Source organism: Malurus melanocephalus, unplaced genomic scaffold (assembly GCF_030028575.1).
Source record: "Malurus melanocephalus ecotype Western Australia unplaced genomic scaffold, MMel_1.1 scaffold_178, whole genome shotgun sequence".
Taxonomy (NCBI): domain Eukaryota; kingdom Metazoa; phylum Chordata; class Aves; order Passeriformes; family Maluridae; genus Malurus; species Malurus melanocephalus.
In genome coordinates, this window is record NW_026623410.1 from 18,614 (window position 1) to 39,201 (window position 20,588).

General features: G+C 39.2%; 1 protein-coding gene across 1 annotated transcript in view; it reads right to left on the bottom strand.

The window, feature by feature from the left end:
• Nucleotides 1–20,588, bottom strand: part of KIFAP3 (kinesin associated protein 3) — a 66,456-nt gene that overhangs the window by 13,014 nt on the left and 32,854 nt on the right. Inside the window, exons 14-19 of the mRNA XM_057372736.1 lie at nt 19,676–19,841; nt 19,348–19,473; nt 19,014–19,112; nt 18,139–18,224; nt 9,693–9,882; nt 5,649–5,748 (exon numbers count right to left, since the gene is read on the bottom strand). Of these exons, the coding sequence (XP_057228719.1) occupies nt 5,649–5,748; nt 9,693–9,882; nt 18,139–18,224; nt 19,014–19,112; nt 19,348–19,473; nt 19,676–19,841 (767 nt within the window). The remainder of the gene's footprint in view (nt 1–5,648; nt 5,749–9,692; nt 9,883–18,138; nt 18,225–19,013; nt 19,113–19,347; nt 19,474–19,675; nt 19,842–20,588) is intronic.

Sequence of the window (20,588 nt, forward strand, 5' to 3'; positions counted from 1 at the left end):
CTGCCACTGATCCCTGCTACTGCCTGCTAAGAGTGGGTTTTCACCTTCAGACACAGCCTGCAAGATGGCACTTACCTCCTGAAAGGCTGGGAAGGGAATGTTCCAACTTCTAAATAAACTGTGCTGAACATTTCTGAAAATAGAAGATGGATGAGACATACTCCCTAGCAGGGTCACTAAGATCACCAATTCCTTCAGTCCTTTCCCTCAGCAAATCTAATTGAAGATGAGGATCTATACAGAATATAGCTATAAATGTCAGTATAGTATGCAAGTTGCAGGTACAACCATTTAAAAGCACTTTGATAATGATTCACAAAGTGCACATTTGCCAGCACMTGCTGCAGATCCTGTACCTGACCCAGACAGGAGCTGCTCAGCTGTCACTCACAACTGGGAATTCACACCACAATGCAGGAATCAATRGGAATGAAAGGTTACAGACCTGGGTTGTTCCACCATGAAAACTCCCATTTGATTTTCATCAGGGTTTCTAAGTGAAAAAAATGTCATTCTTACCATTCAGAGTGGACTTTTAGCACAGGCACACATCATATATGGTTAGCTCAGCTACAGATAAGCCAAGACACACAAAGAGTCTGCCTTCCCTGTGCTCCCTCCAGGACCTATGGCYAGGTATTGTTTCCATCAACCCAGACACAAGAACCTGGCTGTGCACTCTGGTATTTGCCAAAACCAGCCACAGCTTTCCTGGGCCAGCATGGAGCAGYCTGCAAGGGCCTGGCTCCAGACAGAGCTCACAAAATATCCCAATGACCTGCCATGGCAAAAACAAGAAATGCAGCCACAGTTTTAGGCTGTAAATCCAGGCAAGAGGAAGGCTGTTCCAACCAAGGACAGAGACAGACAGTCACCCCATAAAACTGGTTGTGTTTGACATGCCAAACCTCACTGCTCCTGGGAAGAAGCCTCAGTCACATCTCTGCAGGGAAGAGCTGTTAGTGCACACGCCGGGAACAGTGCACACAGAAAGGCCTTGTCCCAGAGAAAATGAGGATTGTGCAACAGCAGCTCTGCTACATTTTATAACAAGGTTAGAGGACCCTCCACTGGAGAAAACTTCCTGCAGGGGGGGAGGGAAGGGGTTCTGGCCAGCTCTAGCATTCCTAACCATTAATCTTTTCAAARCTACAGACTGAGAAGATTTGAGAACTCTGTTGAAGATATTAACCAARAATTGGCTTCTGCACTCAGAGTTTGTACCATTACTTACATGTAGCTGGGAAAGGTTAAAAAGTGGCCTCTTCCCCAAAGGGCAAGAAAAATACTGTGGCTATCTCTATTATAAGATATTTAGCCATCACTAGTATGTTTGTGTTTTAAGAAAGTAATTAGTCTCCAGAAGGTGATTAAAATTTGATAAATGACCACAGTTTCTGGAAGATGTCTTTCAGCTGGTCTTTATCCCCTGCAACTCAGACACTAAGCTGTCATCACATCAGCCAAAGGTGAGGGATTTTTGTTTGCCACAATCATAAAACTTTCACTCAATATTAAGAGTTATCAGAACCAGAAACTATGAATTCAGATTTTAATAACAGATGAAAATTTCAACTCTATGCCTAATGCCCATCTGCTTCTGAAAGACAGTAAGATGATTCAAAGCTGGTAATCTAATCACAAACGTCTTTTCCTAGGCAATGAAAAAAACCTGGATACAAGCTGTCAAAACAACCTCCTCAGCCACATAGTTTCTGCTGAATGGAAAACATACCTTACAATCTGTCTGCATTCTGCTTCAAACCTTGGAGGAAAACAAGAGATGCTSTTTATGGACTTTATCGCTGCTCCTGTGTACGTTACATTCTGAAATAATTCTATTTATAGGCATCATATGTAACAGTACAGCTCAACTAAGACTATAGTTCAGGCATGAGAGCTGTAAACTGAAGCTGAAAACCACYCAAGCTAAATCACCAGAAACAAAGCATTTCTCAGGGTGGCACTACTAGAAAAAAAATGGCAGCTTCCCAGGTCCTCACATTTTTGCTGCTTCTCCTTCATGATGACGAGTAACAGAAAGATCAATTATCAGGATGTGGATATGTCCAGCAGAGCAAGCACATAAGCAAATCTACAAACTGAATTCAGGGCTAGATACTTTTACAATTCTCTTCAAAGTTGTTCCGTAGTTCATATGCAGGAACGATCAGATGAGGTGGCATTCTCACCTCCTGAGAGTAGCAGTACTCCAGGTTTCAAAGGAAAAGTTCAAGAAACCCCATGAAGGGAAGGCAATGTCTTTGAAAAAAAGCCTTTAAGACACTTCACCTAATTCCTTAGATCAGATGCTCTTACTGCCAATGCTGTCACGTTTMCCTCTTGAGAATTACAGAAGAAAACAGCCCTTATGTGGTAACCCATAATTCAAATTTTTAAAATTCCTGTCCTGCTTGATTTCAAAAAAGCACCTCCCTACCTACCCAAGACTGTGCAGCAGCTCTAGGTATGTAGGTCCAATGTCTCCTGGGACAGGGACTCCACAAGAGATGGTTGTGGTATCCCTGCTGGATGACAGGAGAGTCAACCACTYCAGCAGTTGCACCTTTGGGACAGTTGCTGCTCCAATTCCCCTGAATTTTCCCAAATGAAACAGTGTGGAATTGCAGTGGCAGAGGGTGCCCTGGGCCTTTGCTAGAACAGCACCCCCAGCCAAGGAAGTCCATGGTTCTCASTGGCTGCTCCGTTGGGCAGCAACACCAATTCAACACCAACTCAGCTTCTCAGCAATGTGCAGGCAATAAAAAGGTGGGACTTTCTGGCTGACTTGTTCTGCTCTCCTGGAGGCAAGGGGAAGTGCTGATCCAGTCTGAGCACATTGCAAGGACAGGAAATAGCCTCAGAGAAATTAAAGAGGTAACATATCCTCATTCTTTCTCATAGGAATGCAGAAAGGAGAAGAAAGGATTAAATTATTCAAGGCTGAATAGCAASAAGTCAGCTCATGGTTGTTACCTACCTCAAAATTCACAGGGTGGTCTTAAATGGAAAAGAGACTCTCTCTTAAATGACAAAGAGACTGCAGAACTCAGCCCATTGCTTAGCTAAATCTGCTTCTACTGCAGAATAAAAAAGCCTAATATAAAAGGCAAAGACCAGAAGACACAGGCACAACAAATAAATGCATAACAAACGAAGACCAAAAATATGTATCTACTCATTATTAGCCATCCCTCTTTGAACTCCCAAAACATGTTACTATTAACTGACTTGCTAATTGTCTATGAAAATCAAAACTCAGCTTTCTTGYTTAAAAAGTTTCTGAAAACATATTCAAATATTAATAATAGAAAAATGAACCATTTTTATAACAAAAATTTTGATTTATTACAAGCTGGAACTGGTTAAAAATAAATCCTTGACATAAGGTTCTTGTTAGCTTTAAACTGTAAGCATAAAAATACCCTAGAATTATGTTTTGGAATGGCTGAAATGTACACTATATAACACATAAAAAGCGCCTTGACTTGCTGCTATTATTTTTAATTAGGCTCTCTAGCACGTATGGTTTTACCTTGCAACACCAGTTCAAATTGGGAGAAGGGAGGGTCTGACACTCCAGACTCATGGGACTGGCAATTCCATGGCTCATGCCTTGGAGCACTAATGCATTTTACATTAGGTCTAAGCATCAGGAAATCCTGGCTGCTGGCGCCAAGCAGTTCCAACCCATAATGACACCCATCTGAAAAGTCGGATTCGCCATTCAGCTGCCAGTATCTATTCTATCAAACAATTCACTCCTGCTCTGCTACAAATAAGACAGAACATTTGCAGCACTCCACACTGTTTCCAATTAGACCATGTGTCTGGACTGCAGATAAGTCCATAGAGCAATCATATTGAAAGAAGTCTTCCTAGAAAACAGAATTCTAGTGAGAAAACTGAGTATTTCCAGARGCCATCATCAATGGGCCAACCTGCAGGTTTTCTGTTTTCTTTATTGAGGTGAGCCTTCAGAATGCCTTGAAACATGCAAGAAAATTCTACAAATGCTTCATTTAACTAGGTATACACCAGATGTACTTTGCTACTCATTTTAGTTAGAATACAATCCAATTAAAAAGCAGTTTACTACAGAGCTCCCTCATGAGGGACTGCAATTTGAGGCTGAATGATGTGCCATCACTTTTAACCAAGGACACTGAAGATGCTTTTGTTTCCCAGCTGAAAGCTTTCTGGCAAAACAAGAGTATCTTGACTGGGGCTTTCTCTAAGTTTATTGGAAACAAGAATCTGCAATTTCCACCCTACACACCTTTCCCCATACCTCCAGGTGGGCATGAGGACTGTTGGGAGCATGCACCATCCAGTGTTCTGGTTAACAGAGAAATTCACCACCTCATGGGCTGTGTGTCTGTTCTGAAGTTAAAAATGGTGGGTCACTAAGACCCCAAGAGCAGCACAAAACTCACACTTCCCTCTGTTTCTGTCCTACCTGCAAGCTCTGCAACAAAGGTTGCACATTTGGAAGTGATCAGCACCAGCATCCCCCTCCCAAACATAGACTAACAATAGTCTGAACTTGATGCTTACTGAGTATAAATACTTACTTTTTTTTCTAGAGATACATCTCAAGTCTTTTTGTTTTTCCTAAGAATGTTAGTTATTTTAATTTGTCCTTTAAAATGTTACCACCATTCCACCCTTTTACTTGTACAGCTTTTTGGTGCATCACAGATAGAATAAACCAACAAAAGTTAACTGTCCACTGCCCTTGAACAATTACAAGAAGCCAAAATAAAGCAGAAAAACCTTTTTTGCTTCAGCTGTACATATTGTGAATAACTTACATTTTACAAATAGTTCTTGGTAGTGAAAATAACAGTCTACCTTTGGAAAGAAACATCTTCAGCCCCAGGGCTATGCATATCCAGATAGCCCAGTTAAAGTGAATGCTGTACCCTGACTATCATTTGAAACATTTCCTGCTAATGAGTGCACAGAATTCATACTTTGTAAAAGGCACTTCATAAATGCTACAACATCTATGGAGATTTCTTTCTTAGAAATGAGTCTTTTGTATTTGAAACTCGAGGGAGAAGTTTATTCAGAAATTCTAACTTAAACAGCTTGCCAACACTGAGAAGGAGAGGTCATTGACCAGAGGGGAAATTCAGACAAACATCCCCAGAAGTCAAGCTGATGTCTTTTGCTAATATAGTCCATTTTCAAAGTGCCCTCAGAAACCTAACTGAGAATACCTTGGAAAGACTTAGGTTAAGGGAAAAACACCAAAAAACTCCAAACTCACAGAAACAGCTTTGGCAGSTGAAAGACTTCTTCTAAATTTAAGAAATTGGAAACAAACATCTGTGTTATCAGCATCTCAAGCCTCTCCTTAAATGTTTCCCAGTGTCTGAAGAGTATTTGAGTAGTTGTCATAACTGGTAGGTAGTTGTGTGTTCTGGTGTTACTGTTCTAGTCTACAGCTTTTGGAAAGCTATGATGAATTAACACATATGTTAGTATGTTAAAATAAACATCAATTCATACAACAGACTAGAACTGCTTTGTCAGTCTAAATCATGGACGCAAAAATTATTGAGGACTACAAAGGAAACCCTGTAAAGAAACTTGAAGAGCCACTGTTGGATTATAAGAATTCTTCACTGAGAGCAACTTACGTGCCAGAGAAGGGGTGCTGCCCGACCAGGTCTCCATTCTGAAGCTGGTAATCCCTGAAGATGTCTGGACTTACTGCTCCATCCGGGGCTATCAGCCCATCTGGAAAAACAAGACACAGTGACCTGTAAAGGAGACAGACTTGAGGGCAAGTGGGCAAAGCAACCTGCCCTGGTTTGTCTTAGCAAKTCCACTTACAGTGTTTCTGTGAGAAACAAAAATCAACAACACTGAAACCCAGTAACTTCAAGTACCAAAAATCCTTACTGGGATTCCAAGGAGCTCAGCTCATTGCCCTGAAAAATCCTGTTCCTAAGAAATATCCTCTTAGCCCATCTTCCTTAAGCCTATAAAAGTTATTTCAAGACAAATCTTGTCTTTCCCATCATCAAAGTAAGCCCAGAGAACAAGTAATGAAAAAGGTAAAACATTAATCTGGGCCAGCAGCATAAAAATAAAAATGAAAAATAGCAGCAAAGGTCTTAATAATTGTTCAGACTCTACTTTGCACCACTGTATCTCTTCAAACTTGTTAAGAGAAACAAGAAAGTGACCTCAAACCTATTTCTTTTATCTTGCCCATCTTTTAAAGTCTCAGAGSTCTTTCCTACAAGGGCAGGCTTTTCATGTGATATCYTCTYAAGAACACAGGTTACAGTTTTTTTGTGCTTCCTTTACATTACAACACCGGCATATGAAGATGCAGATATTTGTAAAGCCAGAAGTATTCCTCAAAAACTTCACAGTCTGTGCTTGCTTTATGAGGAAAAGAAAATCAGGAGCTAACATCTTCCTTCTGTTACATCAATGTAAATCCAGAGAGTGTCTTTGAAGTAAAGTCACTGAACTGACCCCAGCTGAACGAGAGCCCAGYTTAACTCTTTGTTGTTCCCATTCACAAAACACATTTCTTTTTAATATTAACGGCACATTCTCACTTGGTAATTAATATTAGGCTCTAATCAGATAAAACAAGTTATTTCATTAAAACAGACCCTACATCAGTTTGTCTCCATTACTGTATGAAAACGATTCCAGRCCTGAAGTGCAGAAAGCATCCCCATAAAACCAGGGCAGAAACAGGTACATTCAGACTGCTACGTTAAGAGTTTAAGAGAGGGAAGAAAGAGATTCTTAATGACTAGGAAGTTACAAATGCCATTCCACTTTRAAGAAAGAAAGATAAGATCCAGGGAGTCACAGGCCACTTAGCTTAACCTCTGTGGTTTCAAAACTACTAAAACTGCCTTYGCAGGAAGCGGTGGAAAGTTACTYACAGACACAAGGGCTTAGAGATGAAGACTCTGGCATTCAAACAAATCTCCCCGTGCTTTATGAATTTACCTGATGTTTTTTGAAGATAATATAGTGACAAGTGATAAAAGGAATAGAATTGACACATCTAGATTTCTAACAGACATTTGATGAGGTGCTACAGAGATTCATTTAGAAGATAATACCTCATGGGAAAGTGACTGAATCCAAGGCAGCAGACTGCAAATGAAAAATGCCAGCCATGATCAGACCACATTTTAGCAGCATCAGATTGCTGTACATGGCTGTGCTCTAATTGTGGACATGTGTGTACAGTATGTGAAGGAGTATGACTTGACAAGCAAGTGATCTGGCAGGGATCAATATTCCTGTCTCAGCATGGTCAGCGGGACACGAGTGCCCTGTGATATCATACAAATAGAAAATGGCCAAAGAGGTGAAAGGGAAGTTGAAATGGCCTTTATTAACACTTGTGCCAGATTTTCTTATCTCATCACCTAGACTGCATGCTCCACTGAACTGAAATGAGGAACATTATGACTTTTATACCTGCAGCACTTCAGATCAAAACCAATCCGTTTAAGCGACCTTGCATTTTAAATAGTCAGGCTTGATTAAAATTTCTTTGAGAGCAGAGAAATTTAAAAATAACATCTGTCTTTATATTAATAAAGCAAGCACTACATTTTAACTCTGAGGCTAGAGCTACCACTACTTAAAGTGTCTTCAATCAAGAGTGTTAACAGTCAAACCATAACACTCAGAGTTATGGCTCACATGAATTTAGAGGAAAATGAAAGCACATGGATAGCATCAGCTGCATAAAATGTGATTACACAGTTAAAGGACATCTGTTGTTATGTACATTTCAACATAAATTAGGTTATGTACTTTCAGAGCAAGAGAGACACTGAGCTCAGGAAGGCAACTTCAGAGATTCTGCCACATTTTTCATGTAGGTTTAAATTACTGTGCAAGAGAGAGATTGGTCTGTCATGAAATAAAGAACTCATTTTGCCATCAGTGAGCTCAAGTACCATTATGGTAAAGGTGGGACTTGTACTAAGTGTCAGCCATCAACGTATTTTTGCTGTTTTGTTTCTTTTTTTACCAAGCAATGATCTGTCCTTCAGAAACCCAAATCCCTGCTCCAATTGGTACATGAACCCTTTCAAAGGGATATAATGTCCCTTTTGAGATGCTGCATGCCAGAAGTTGAAGTCTAGCAAAGTGCAGAAGCACACAATTACTGACACTTGTTGCAATGAACCTGAGAAGTGAATCTGCTTTTTGAATATAATCACTCCTTAGAAAGGGCTACCTTTAAAAACAAAAGSACATGTCAAACATCTGCAGAACATATCACTAGAATTCTTACCTCTTACTCCCAGTCAAATATCAATTCCAACACAAAAAACTCTTGGTTCAAGTAACATTAAACCTGTAACATACATGAGTAAAAGCCAGGAAATTCAGTGTTGCTGGTGTCACTCCACCTATAGCTTTTGGGAACAGAACTGTCCCTACGAAATAAGCAATTGAGACCTGYAAAGGGAGACTTACAGCAGGCACATCTTCACCTTAGGAAGCCCAAAGGAGATGATGAAAAGCCCTCATAAGGTACAATACTTGGCTCCCACTGCCAATCCTGTTGTATAGTAGAGTAAGATACAGCTATAGGATCCAAAAGGGAAAAAAGTATGACACTAAAGAGGCAAGAGGCAATATGCAGTCAAAAGTAGAAGAAAAAGAAGCCTTTTGTTCTGATATCCTTTGAGAAAGTGTTTGAAATGCTACTGAGATCTTGCACAATCATTTTCTTGCAGCAACTATGAGTGAAGATTATGGGGTTTAGTGGTTTTGTTTTTCTAATTACTCTTCCTGCAAATTCATCCACAAAACAGAGTTTTGTGACTCATGCTTCATGGCAGAGGACTGGACACTTATGTGGAAAATGAAAAACACAGTCTCAAACCCAGCAATTAAAAAAACAAAATCCATGCACTCAGTTWTCCAGGAGTTTGAAAAGGATCTAAAGCCACAAGTTTGAGAGGGTAAGCCAACTCCTAGTTATGAAAAGTTATGAAGACATTTATGCCCTGGGCAAATTATTTCATGATTGCCTCCTGCAAAGTGTTTTTCAACCTTCTCTGAAACAGCTGGCAACATTGGAGTAGATAAATCAGCTTTTACAAAACAGATTCACACATTTCCCTAAATCCTAGATACACAACAGCAAAAATCATGAGGATACATTTGTTTGAAGTCACGGAATGATGGCCTCTGCTAAAGAATCTGAAAGTTTGACATGGSTCAACTGAAGTCTTTCATCAGTATCTGCAATAAAAATTCCATGACACAACTAACAYACAAAGCATAACAAAATTCAGCATAAATCCCACAGCTGTGAATTCAACAGGGATGAGAGGAGGTTTGTGTTTGCAGAGTAAACAAGCTATGGACACAAGAAACAAGCAGGAAGAACAAGGCTGTGCCACCTTTACCGGAGTCAATGGTCCATTAGATCTCTGAGACAGGTCTACTCACATTTCTGCAGACCTGGAACGTTTCCTAAAATCATGGATATACAGTACTTAATCCATCATTAACATTCTAATAAGACCAAGCCCATTTCTGGCTGGCATCAGTGCTGCTCCCAATAACACAATAAGGGAACTGTTGTGCTGATTTGAGCCAGGCCCAGGTCAAGCTCCCACTCCAAATGCAGAGGTGGCAATCCCAGTTCTAAACACTGACATGTGCYGCCTTACCTGCATTATAGTAGAGGTCAGGTCTTTCCAGAATATCCCCTTCATGGATGTAGGGCTCAATGGGATCATCACCATACAGGTACTGCTCACTGTCATCCATCTGCCGACTCTCCACCATCTCCAGCCACTGGGAGTTGTGCCATCGAAATTTCTCCGTCTGGATTTTTTTAGCCCATTCCTCATCATATTCCTGTTAAAAACAATCACAGGGAATTTTAGCATGACAAGGCCAGGTGTAACAGGAAATGGCAGGGGAATCCAATATCAGAAAAATATGCAAGTTCAGGGTCCAGTGACTTAAATACTCTATTCAGTTGCACATTCTGTGAGCAAAGAAGAGATTTTGCAAGCATGGGGCAATATTCTGGTTTGTAAAACTGCAGTCAATCTTCCCTTCATGGTTTGTAACTTTACACCATCCAGAAAAAACTYCTGCTTTGAACAGAACAGTTCCATCATCAGTGTCCTCATTTGGTTTAATTAAGAAGACTCAATTACTGCCAATCTTCAGGGGATTTTTAGTAATTAATTATTAACACTGACAAAATACCCTGCACATCTTCATTAGATGAGCATTCACCAGGACAATGATTTACTAAAAAGTAAATATTAGTAACTTAAAAAGGCTGTGATAAATTTTAAAAATGTTGTGATAAAACCAGTAAGTTTATTTTATTTCATAAGCTACAGTAAGAATTTCATTTCCAACTTCATGTCAAATTCTATGTATAATATTGAAYAACCACAAAAATGGTACACAACTAAACTCTTGAGAGTAACTTCTCCAAAAAAACATGCAAAACAGGATATAGGGTCCAGYCACTATGGGAAAACATGTAGGCATGAAGTTTCAATCTGGATTGCAGCCTAATTGTACTCAAGTGATGTGATATTCAGTATAAATGAACATCAGCATGATGTGACATAGCCTATGGTCACTGAAATCAGCTKTGCAGAGAAGGATCTTCTAAACAGAGCAAACTTTGTGGGCTGGTGATTACCACTGAGAGAACTCAGTTCCTCAGTCCTACTGGGAAGATGGAGCACAGCTATCTCTAGGAAGCTCATCAACACATGAAATCTGCAGAGGGTATCAATTTGGGAAGAATCACAAATAATGCACCATATTTAGAGCTTTTTTAAACCAAAGTATTGTGAACAACATCCCTAACCAGAATGTTTCTTCTTGTGGGAAGAAATATCCTCATGAAACAAATCACACTCCACTGTCTTCTAACCTAACTACAAAGGAGAGAAAAATTGAAAATAATTTCTTAACTCTCATAGTGGTTAACACATGATCTAGACAGACTTTTCTTAAGAGATCTAAGCTGGAGTAGTCTAAGGCTTTAAAAATCTGTTTTACTTAGCCCTGAACAGGAAGACAACACACAATTAGTGACWATGCCTTGGTTGTGGAAATGGTAATTTCTTCAGTTGCTCCTGTTAGACAGGCCAAAGTAGATCTGTCTACACCCACAGGTCATAAAACAGCAGAGAAGGCAGACTAAGCTGGCTTAACAGCTCAGGTAAACTTCAGATATAGTCTGAACACGAAGTTTTAAACAGACTTAATATTCAACCAACCTTGCCTTCACTGCTATCATGTGTTACACAGGTAACACTCTCTACCCTGTGCCTTTTCCATCTTTTCACTGGTAGGTAACACAAAAACCAGCTGGCCCTGCCAGTGTGGCAGAAGTTACTCTGACATCACCAACAAGTATCAAGAACATMCAAGATTCCATTATTCTCGATTTCTCCAGTTCCACCTCTGACCAACACTAATTCCTAGACCTTGCTAATTCCACTCCACACAATCCTGGCACTCCTATTCAGAGGTCCTGTTCAAAACCTGCATAACTTCCATACCCAGAGCAGGTATCACCTGTGGGATCCATAGATATTCTCACTGCCTTGGGGCCTCAAACAAAATTCCACTTTGTGTCAATATTTAGAGCACCCTTTGGGAGGAAGAAAAGACAAGACAAAACAAACCACCCAACCACCAAAACCCAGCAAACATACACTTACGCCTCACACTGTTTGGCAAAAAAAAAAACATCAGGCCATTTCTGCCTCTTAATTTTTACCCCCCATTTCCACACTGGATTAAAAGGAAAGGCTAGAAGGACCAGAACAAACAAGAATGTCCCTGGAAAAAGAAAGCTCATCACTGACATTTTTAAGATGACCCATAAAAAATAGACAAGGCATGACTTTCAATGATGACATCTGACCAGCATCTTGGAAAAAAACTCCTTTGCTGCATCTGCCAGAGTGAAACCCTGGGTTTGCTATTATGTCAGYCTCCAGCAGTTGTGAATTACCGACAAGCTTTAGAGAAACATCTTGCAACTGCCAGAAATCATACTGCAATTTTAAGAAAACTATTCCCAAAAATCATGATGGCAAAGAAGTGAGGGAAAATAAATTTAACAAACAAGTTAGACTAACCTATGTGAAAGCTGAATYCCTTTTACATTAACTTGTTTACGTTTAAAAGTTCTCAAAAGTCAAGAGGCCATTGGCTAAATCACCTCATTCACATTTACAATAAATGCACTTTGAATATTCTCACAGTTACAACCCTACATGTATCCTGCTTGCCCAACATCACAGTTCCATTCCATGCCATTTCTGAACATGCTGAATGTCTGTCAGAGACAGACATCAACTTCTTAYATCCTTCTTAGAAAAATCAGTTAACATTTCTGAAATTCTAACTGATTTTCCCTTTAGATGAYGACAGCAAGACAGAATATTCCTATACATTCTAATTTTCTATTCTACATTAAGAGGCTTAAGACTCCCAGGTATTTTTCCTCATTCATTTAAATTATGGAAAATGGGATTAACAATCAAATGGCACATTACTTAAAAAACACAATTTATCCAGTAATTGGATAAATYGCCAATTCCAGTAATTGGCAACTTTGTTCTTGTTGCTCATTCACAGTGAAAAATGCAAGGTACAAATGTTACAAAGAAGTGACTGCACCAGAATCAGGTCAATGATCAGTTTTGCCAAGAGTTTCATTCTGGCAGCAATCACAGAAAAGGACGACCTGCAATAATCTGGAATGACTTGCACAACCTCAGCAGAAAGAAAATTCATGAAAGTACTGCTAGATCAGGAATAGGTCTGTAGTTCTTCCACAGAAATATGCAGAATCAAYACTGGGTAAATGATTAATGGAATAACATTAGAATGGAAAAAAAGCTGTAAATGCAGGACTACAGCCAAAAGGYACAAAGAAACCAAATTAAAGATGTTTAGAGCAAAACAATTCCCTAAAACACAGTAAGTCTTMCAATAATTATATTTTGAGCTATTGAAATATTTTTTATTGTTATTTTGCAGGGCTTGGTTTTCTATTTTGTTTGGATTGCATTTTGGTTTTTAAACACATRAAGCACTCTTTCTTTACAAAGAAATTCCTGTAAAAATGAAACCAGAAAACTAAAAACCATGGAGATGCAGCCACAGCTTTGAGTCCTCCATTCCTTTTAAAAGTTAGGCTACTGGAAAAGCACTGTATGGGAAAATAAGAAGGTGAACAGAATGTGCCTATTCTCCAACACCACCCCCTTCAAACACTGCAGTCWTGGTCAGAAACTTAAAAGGAAGAATTCTGAAAGCTGATTTTATTCTCTTTGGAGCTCCCTGACATCACTGTTTTTAACATTCGGTTTCCATAAATCCAGAAGTGTCATAGAAGATGTATGGCTCGACTCCGGGAGGAATGTGCCATCCTTTTTGAAGTTCTACTTCCAACTTTGTTTACTACTGAACCATTGAAATATTATGAAGCGTTAACTGGCCTATTATCAATGTGTGTCTGTTCCCTATCAGGGTCCCCTTTGTCACTGGCTTCCGTCACACCTTGTATCTGATTAACACACTATAGGATAACATAGAGCTACACAGATCTGCTTTGTGTTCTCTCACAGCTGATGAAAAACAGATTTTCCTTTGCACTTTAATGTGGTTGCCCTTTAATTGGGTCTGTAATAGGGTTCATTTGATGTGATTCCTCATACCCAACTGAAACTGCTATACAATAAGTAAAATGCTCATTATGTTCAAGGCTCTGCTTGGTGATATGTTACATTCTTCATTATTTAACTACCCTGAAAGAAACACTGTTTACATGAAAGATTAAATTAACCATTTATTAAGAAAGGAAAGATTTATCTTGTCTAGCTATCCAAAAGTTAGGCATGTGATTTTAACTACATGCCTCCATAAACCAAGGAGAGAAACAGATGTTAGGGATCACCTTCTGCAGGTGTCTCCCACACCTACCTTAGGCWGAGTACCACTGGAAGGCAATTGCTTCACAGGCCAGGAAAAAAAATCCTTCTACCACTTACACCTGTGCAACTCAGAGTCACTTCTTTACAATCAGCTCCATCACTAAATATATTTTGACAGGAAGCTCATAGAAATTTGTGAGTTGAAACTAATGGCAAGGCAAAAAAAAAAAAAAGAGTAACCATATATGCCCTTTAACTTTAGGTAGCTACATAAAATGTAGGGCACCCCTGAAGTTCCTATAATAAAAAGATAAACTTTTTAAACTCTTTTTTCTTCCCCTTTGGAAGAAAAGGTATGGAATGTAAGGTATCTCACAGGCAACCTGTCATGTAAGCAAACACAGATCAGTGGTTTGCCTCACCTGCCTAGTCCTACAARTCCAGAGAGCAGGCATCAATGCTGAAAGGGATTCTGTCCAAGACAGGTTTTACGTGAAGATAAAACCACGCGGGACACTCTTGTCCTATCCATGCTGCCTGTGGTTACTCTGTTGCAGGCCACCAGCACCAAAGCAGACTCTAACAATACAGATAATTTAACAATGAAGTTGAACAGAGAAAACATGTCAGCAGTTCAGCTGCAGCCCCACTCCATCACTGCCCTTCTGCCCACCCCTCTGTTTTCATGTTTGCTGCAGGATAACAGGGGAACCAGATGCCCCACAGAAAGGGGGTCTTGTCAAGTGATGGGAGAACCTTTTTTTCCTGGAGTGTCTACAACACTCTTCATGGAAAGATGACACCAAGCTGGAGTCAAAGGTTATCTATTTTCARAGTATGCTGCCTATTCAAATAAAGCCCACACCAAATCCCTGTGGTCTGCTCTTCCTTGACTCCAACAGWGCTGGCCAACATCTCACACAGCTGGCCCCAAATCCCAGAGCACTGAGGATTCACAGCACATTCCTGCTTCTTATGTGAAATTCCAGCATTGCCAATATGGAGGATTTCTATCAGGGAGCTTAGCTAACAAGGAAAGATGCAAGCTGCTCATTAACAATGATTTCCATAAAAGGCAAACATTATTTGCCTTTCATTACAAATAGCCAGAGCAAAGAACTGGAAAGAACACCTTAGGCATGAGGCCCTTCCTAAATCCCAAGGACAATGCTGTAGCTATATACAACATGTTTTACTTCTGCAGGAAGTATTGTCATTCATTCTTGATCACAAGAGAAACAAGATGATCCAGCAGCTCTGGATTCAAAGCTGTAAAGACACTGAATAGGAAAATAGGAGGGAATGGGAAAGGGTCAGACCACAGAGTCCAATGATCTGATGATGGTTAATTAAACATTCTTTGAATAAATGAGGAAAATATTTTGACTGCAATAGAACTGAGCTAGAAGCAGAAGAAAAGAGACCTGAGAGATTAGCAGCCCCCTTGACTCTTGATACTGTTGCCCAACATGAACAGAATAAAACCACCTCAAGTAAGCTGACATCTCCTTCCACAAGCTGGGAGTTGAAGTTGTCCCAGCTTCTGAAGCAGGGGAAAAGGGAAATTAATTTGCTTGAGACTCCTTTACTAGCTGCTGATTCCAGGCYTTCAGCTAAGCCCTGAGAGCTGTCCCACTTTAGAGGTACACGTACACTGAACTAGCTGCTTGGTGCCAAAACTTAGCACATAACTAAGACCGAAGCATTCCTAAATCATCAACTCAGACTTTTTTTGACAAAATGGATATCTTGCTTCTCCCAGTGCAAAGCTGAGACTGTCCAGTATATACTGTGCTAAAGCAGCACATCTGTTTCAGTTCATCAATGGCAGAGTCCAGCCAAGCTATATTAAACAAATCATCACTAGTGTAACGTTTCCATAATTTCTGTGACAATTACTTTACTACAGAAAGCATTTCTCCCCTAAGGCTTATAAGGCATCTGATTTTCTCCAGTGCTATTTCAATCACAGTATATACAGCTCATTGATRAGTGAAAGAAGCATTTGTCTCTCTGAGAAGAAATTATTTTCAAATCTATTCCCTGACATTTATTTTCTGATTTCCATCAGAAGACCTAATCCTGTCAGCATGTATGCAATGAGAAGAATGAAAAGTGAAGTTTTGCATGTTGCGGATTTAGCACAGATAAGAAGGTCCACTAGTCCTAGAAACAGTGTCTGTTCAGACACCTCASCAGGCACTGGTTGTGTAAAACTGCCACACAACCAAACACCTCTGTGTTTACAGCCTGCTTTAACATTCCTCTGAGCTGAATGGGAAAACACCYATCAAGATCTGAGCTTCTGATAACTTACCATCTTGTATTTTCTCCCACCACCATCTAGAGTATGTTGTCTTTTTTTGTCAATGATTTCTTTGTACTGAGAGACACAAGTGCAACCAGATTACAAAATGAATGAGAAAGCAATCAATTAGTGGTTTTCTTTGTCTTCCTAAAAAGAGAGCACATTATGCTTCCTGTTCCCATCAGGGTCATGGTGTTTATGCAACTTACAGCCCCAACACCCAGATAATAAGGCCTTGCAAAAGGAGCTCTCCTAACWCACCAGCTAACACCATTCTAAGAGTGGCACTGCTCCACAAGCAAAGAAAAGAATAATTTACCACTGTGCAAGCTGCTCTCAGCATGTGCTTGGTGTCTTCTCCTCCACCCTCAATAACCACAGTATCACATAATTTCTTCCTTTTATTCTTCCTCAAGGCCCTGAAAGTCCTGGCTGGTCCTTTTTGCAAGTTAAGCCTTTCCCATCCATTATCACAGCACTACTCATTGGCTCATGCCTAACATAATGTGTTCTTAGGAAAGGAAAAAAAGCCAAGTACATTTTACTCAGATGTTAATATTGAATATGAAGCTGCATTTTTGTATGTTTATTCMTCTAGAGTCTATAAATTTTCCTTTAATAATTTTACCACATATTTTTCCCTAACAAAAGATTACTGTGCACCTCACTGTAAAGCTACCCCATATGAACAAATCAACGTGGGAGTCACTTGGAGATGGCACTGGCCCCAAGGTAARACAAGTGTTGGATGCACTCAGATTGTCCAGTCTCATCCAGAAGCTAAAAAAATCCTTCTACTACTTCCACTGGAGATGTCCCTGCAAACAGCTGATCATGTAAAGCTGAACACTATGCCCATCATAATTAAATACTAAATGCAAATTCAGCTAAATTTAARTCTCCCCCTTAATGAATATCAACAGGAACTCTGCCACTGGAACRCAGTTTTTATTTCATACCTCCATGAAGAAAAGAGAGAGACAGATAAAAAGAATTCCAGTACAGAAAATGTTATGTCATTTTACCATTTTAAGGGGATTATTAGATTAGAAGACATTAATGAATAGAACAGAAAAAGGCAGTGTAAGTTAGGTCTTAYACTATATTAAACTTTTCAGACAACAAGCTGCAATACACATAATTCAACTGAAAAAGAAACTGTGTAGGTGATTGAAAAAGAAGTAAGGTAGACAAAGGCACTGCTTCTCCTGACTCAGTTAAGCTCTTTTTGGCTATAAGATTTAATTTMATGAGAGCTACTCTATATCCAAAAGGATGTACAGTCAGTACAATCCTCAACAGCACTTGATAATTTAGTATTCTTTTTCTCCAATTCAGCATTTTAATACAACTCTCCCAAAAGTTTACTGTGATCCATAGATAGCTGGACAAACTAAGTTATGCAGCTAAAGGAAATCTCTCCAAGTGGTGAAGCCAATATTATAGTGCCTGTTCCCCCAGCAGGGAACAGCCAGCACCAGGATCGCTGCCACATTTTCTTTTTGAAACAAATACTGGCATCAGGCAATGTAGAGAAGCTACAATGAATAAAAGCTGCTGGGTAACAAGAGCCATTTGTTTGGAGAACTGAGAAATAATGAAAGCTTGGCACACTTATGTAATGTGATTAATTTATTTAAGCTTAAAAGCACTCTTTTTGAGTGTAGATTAACTAGCATGAATTTTCAAAGTACATACACACTTTTTGAAATTTTGATGCACAGCCCAATGATTGTCATTGTGCCGTGAAAATTCACCTTTTATCCATATGATTAGGAAGCTACRCAAGAAAAATATTCTCAGTTTGCAATATATTTAGTTATTTTAGAATTCTCTTGTGTAAAGAGGTTCTAGAAGGATAAAGAAAATCAGACCTACCGCTATGATATCCAGAGTGTTATCACAAACCTTGCGGATCTCAGCATTTTTATCATGCATCAGGTCTATAAGATATGCTGGAGCTTCTGCAAAGAAACTGTTAAGGAGAAAAACATTTTTCTTTTCCTCCTTCACGACCCTGGGTTCTTCAAACTGCAAATTTCACKAAGAAGCAGAGGCAGGAATTTTTCATCTCATGTAGTGAGAAAGCATTGCTCAAGTGTCGGTGCTTTATTGTTTCAGAATTAGAAAGAGATACAACTTTTTTTATTTTTTTAAGCTAGCAGCCTAGGAGTCTAAACAGGAGACAAAGAACAACCCAAATGGTTTCTCASATATTCCACAGAGCTTCAAGGCAAAAAAGCACATTAGGAAGTATTCCCTGTATTGTTAACAATGTAACCACCAACTTATTATCCCTACTAGGGCTCCATTCAACCCATCCTGAATGCTTCAATAAAATTTAACATTGTTAAGGCCCACAAAACTTCAGACTGTGCAACATATTAATGGTGCAATGCAAAGTTTGCCTATGGTCTACCYAAGTTCTACTATGAACTGTGAAATATATTATGATTTGCAAAACAAATTCATACATTAAATCAGACTGGATACAAACTAACGAGTCATCTGGTACAGTGATCCCTCTCCTACTCCCCTCCCTGCTTCAAAGCAAACTAACTTTTAATCTTTACTATTAATCTWACAGTCCCTTTACATGCTTAGGCATGCTTAGGGTTTTTTCTTCAGCTGAAATAAATATTTATAAAGAAACCTCTGAGATCATGAGGTTACTGCAAGAGAAATATAAATCAAACACCAGCAATGGCAAATTAAGTGCTGCAATTCTAGATGTTTAATCTTTAAAAAGATACGTGTTTCCTTAATGATGACATCTCTGGTGGCTTGGTGGAACACCATCTGATAAAAGACATAGATGATCTGGCAGACAAACTCATCATCTTCCTGCTGAGCTGCAAGGAGAAAAAATMYACAATTTCAAATCTCACAATGGAARCTTTTGATGCTTAAARAGTTGYGAAGATGTGGRAAAACCAAAATCTATTAGACYACCAATCARGATCTATCAATAAYRGAGTAACTGCTCCTCCTTCCTTACACAAACACCTGCCCCTGCCTTGCAAGGAAACAGGAATATCAAATACAGCTCTTGCTTTGCACAGGTCAAGTCAAACATGGCAATGGTACCRTTTAGAAGCTCAATGAGTGCAGGGATGATTCCAGATTTAGCYAGCAGAGCAGCACAAGAGTCATCCATGGAAACGGTCCCAATCATTATCACCACTTCCAAAACGAGGTCATCCTCGGCAGAACCTGCTAAGTCAGAATGCAGAAATATTACCTCTCTCAGCAATTCTTAATCTAGTGGGAGTTGTGTATTTATCTGCAGATACAATTCTATTCTTCAGTGTTACATTTTCCTAAACAATCACAAACTATAAAGACTCTACTCTGAGCACTCTAAAGGTTCTTCAAGAGACTCTACTTTGAAAGCCCAAACAAACCTTTTACACACCTGGTTTTAGCTTATCCTTGAGATATGGAACCAGTTTGTACTCCTTCAGCACAAGTTCCCAGTCCAGCTCTGGTAAGGTCAAATTTGCAAGTGTGCCCAGGCATTCAATCACAAATTCCTCTTCCTCATCATTTGATACCTGAGCTGCTAAATCACCAACATAYTCCTGAAGAAAATACAGCAACAACCATTACAAATTAATAATCTGAAGAATTTACAACTCAGCCAAACTAAAGCTGGTTCTCAAAAGAAAACTAAGGCAACTTCGCTCCTGAAGTAAGAACTAACAAGGCAGTTTCAGTTCCAGTTGATGAATAATAAAACATAAAGTTTCAGCACTCTTCCTCTCCATCCTTTCATTTTCAAGTGACATGGATCATTTGTTCAAATGTTCCACAAGTAGTTACTACAATACAGAGTTTGGAAAAGATATTAGATAACAAGGAAAAGAAGATAGAAAATATCATCATGCATAAGTGGCAGTCATGGAGTTCTTTACCTAAAGATTTTAATAAATAAYTACAAGACTTTCTGAAGACATTAAGAGGGAAATAATGGATTTTACTTACTCATTTCATACTGCAGCAAGACTATTTGATATTCAACCCACATTTTAAGAATATATTTAAAATCTCCATGATTAGAATGTTGTGTTTCCCTCCCTTCTTCTGAAAGGGTGGCTTTACAGGATTAATATTTAAATACTAAGGATTTAAAATACCCACAAATACAACACATTTGTCACAGTGGGGAAAAAAGAAAAAGCACCAGATTTTGCTYTCTAGGTCTTAAAGCTGAAATTTAGGGTAACTTAATTGTCATGATGTTCATCCCAGCAGCTGGGGCTTTTTTGTTTGCTCGCTTGGGTATGTGTGTTTCCTTTGAAACTTACTGGATAAGGCTTAAAATCTGT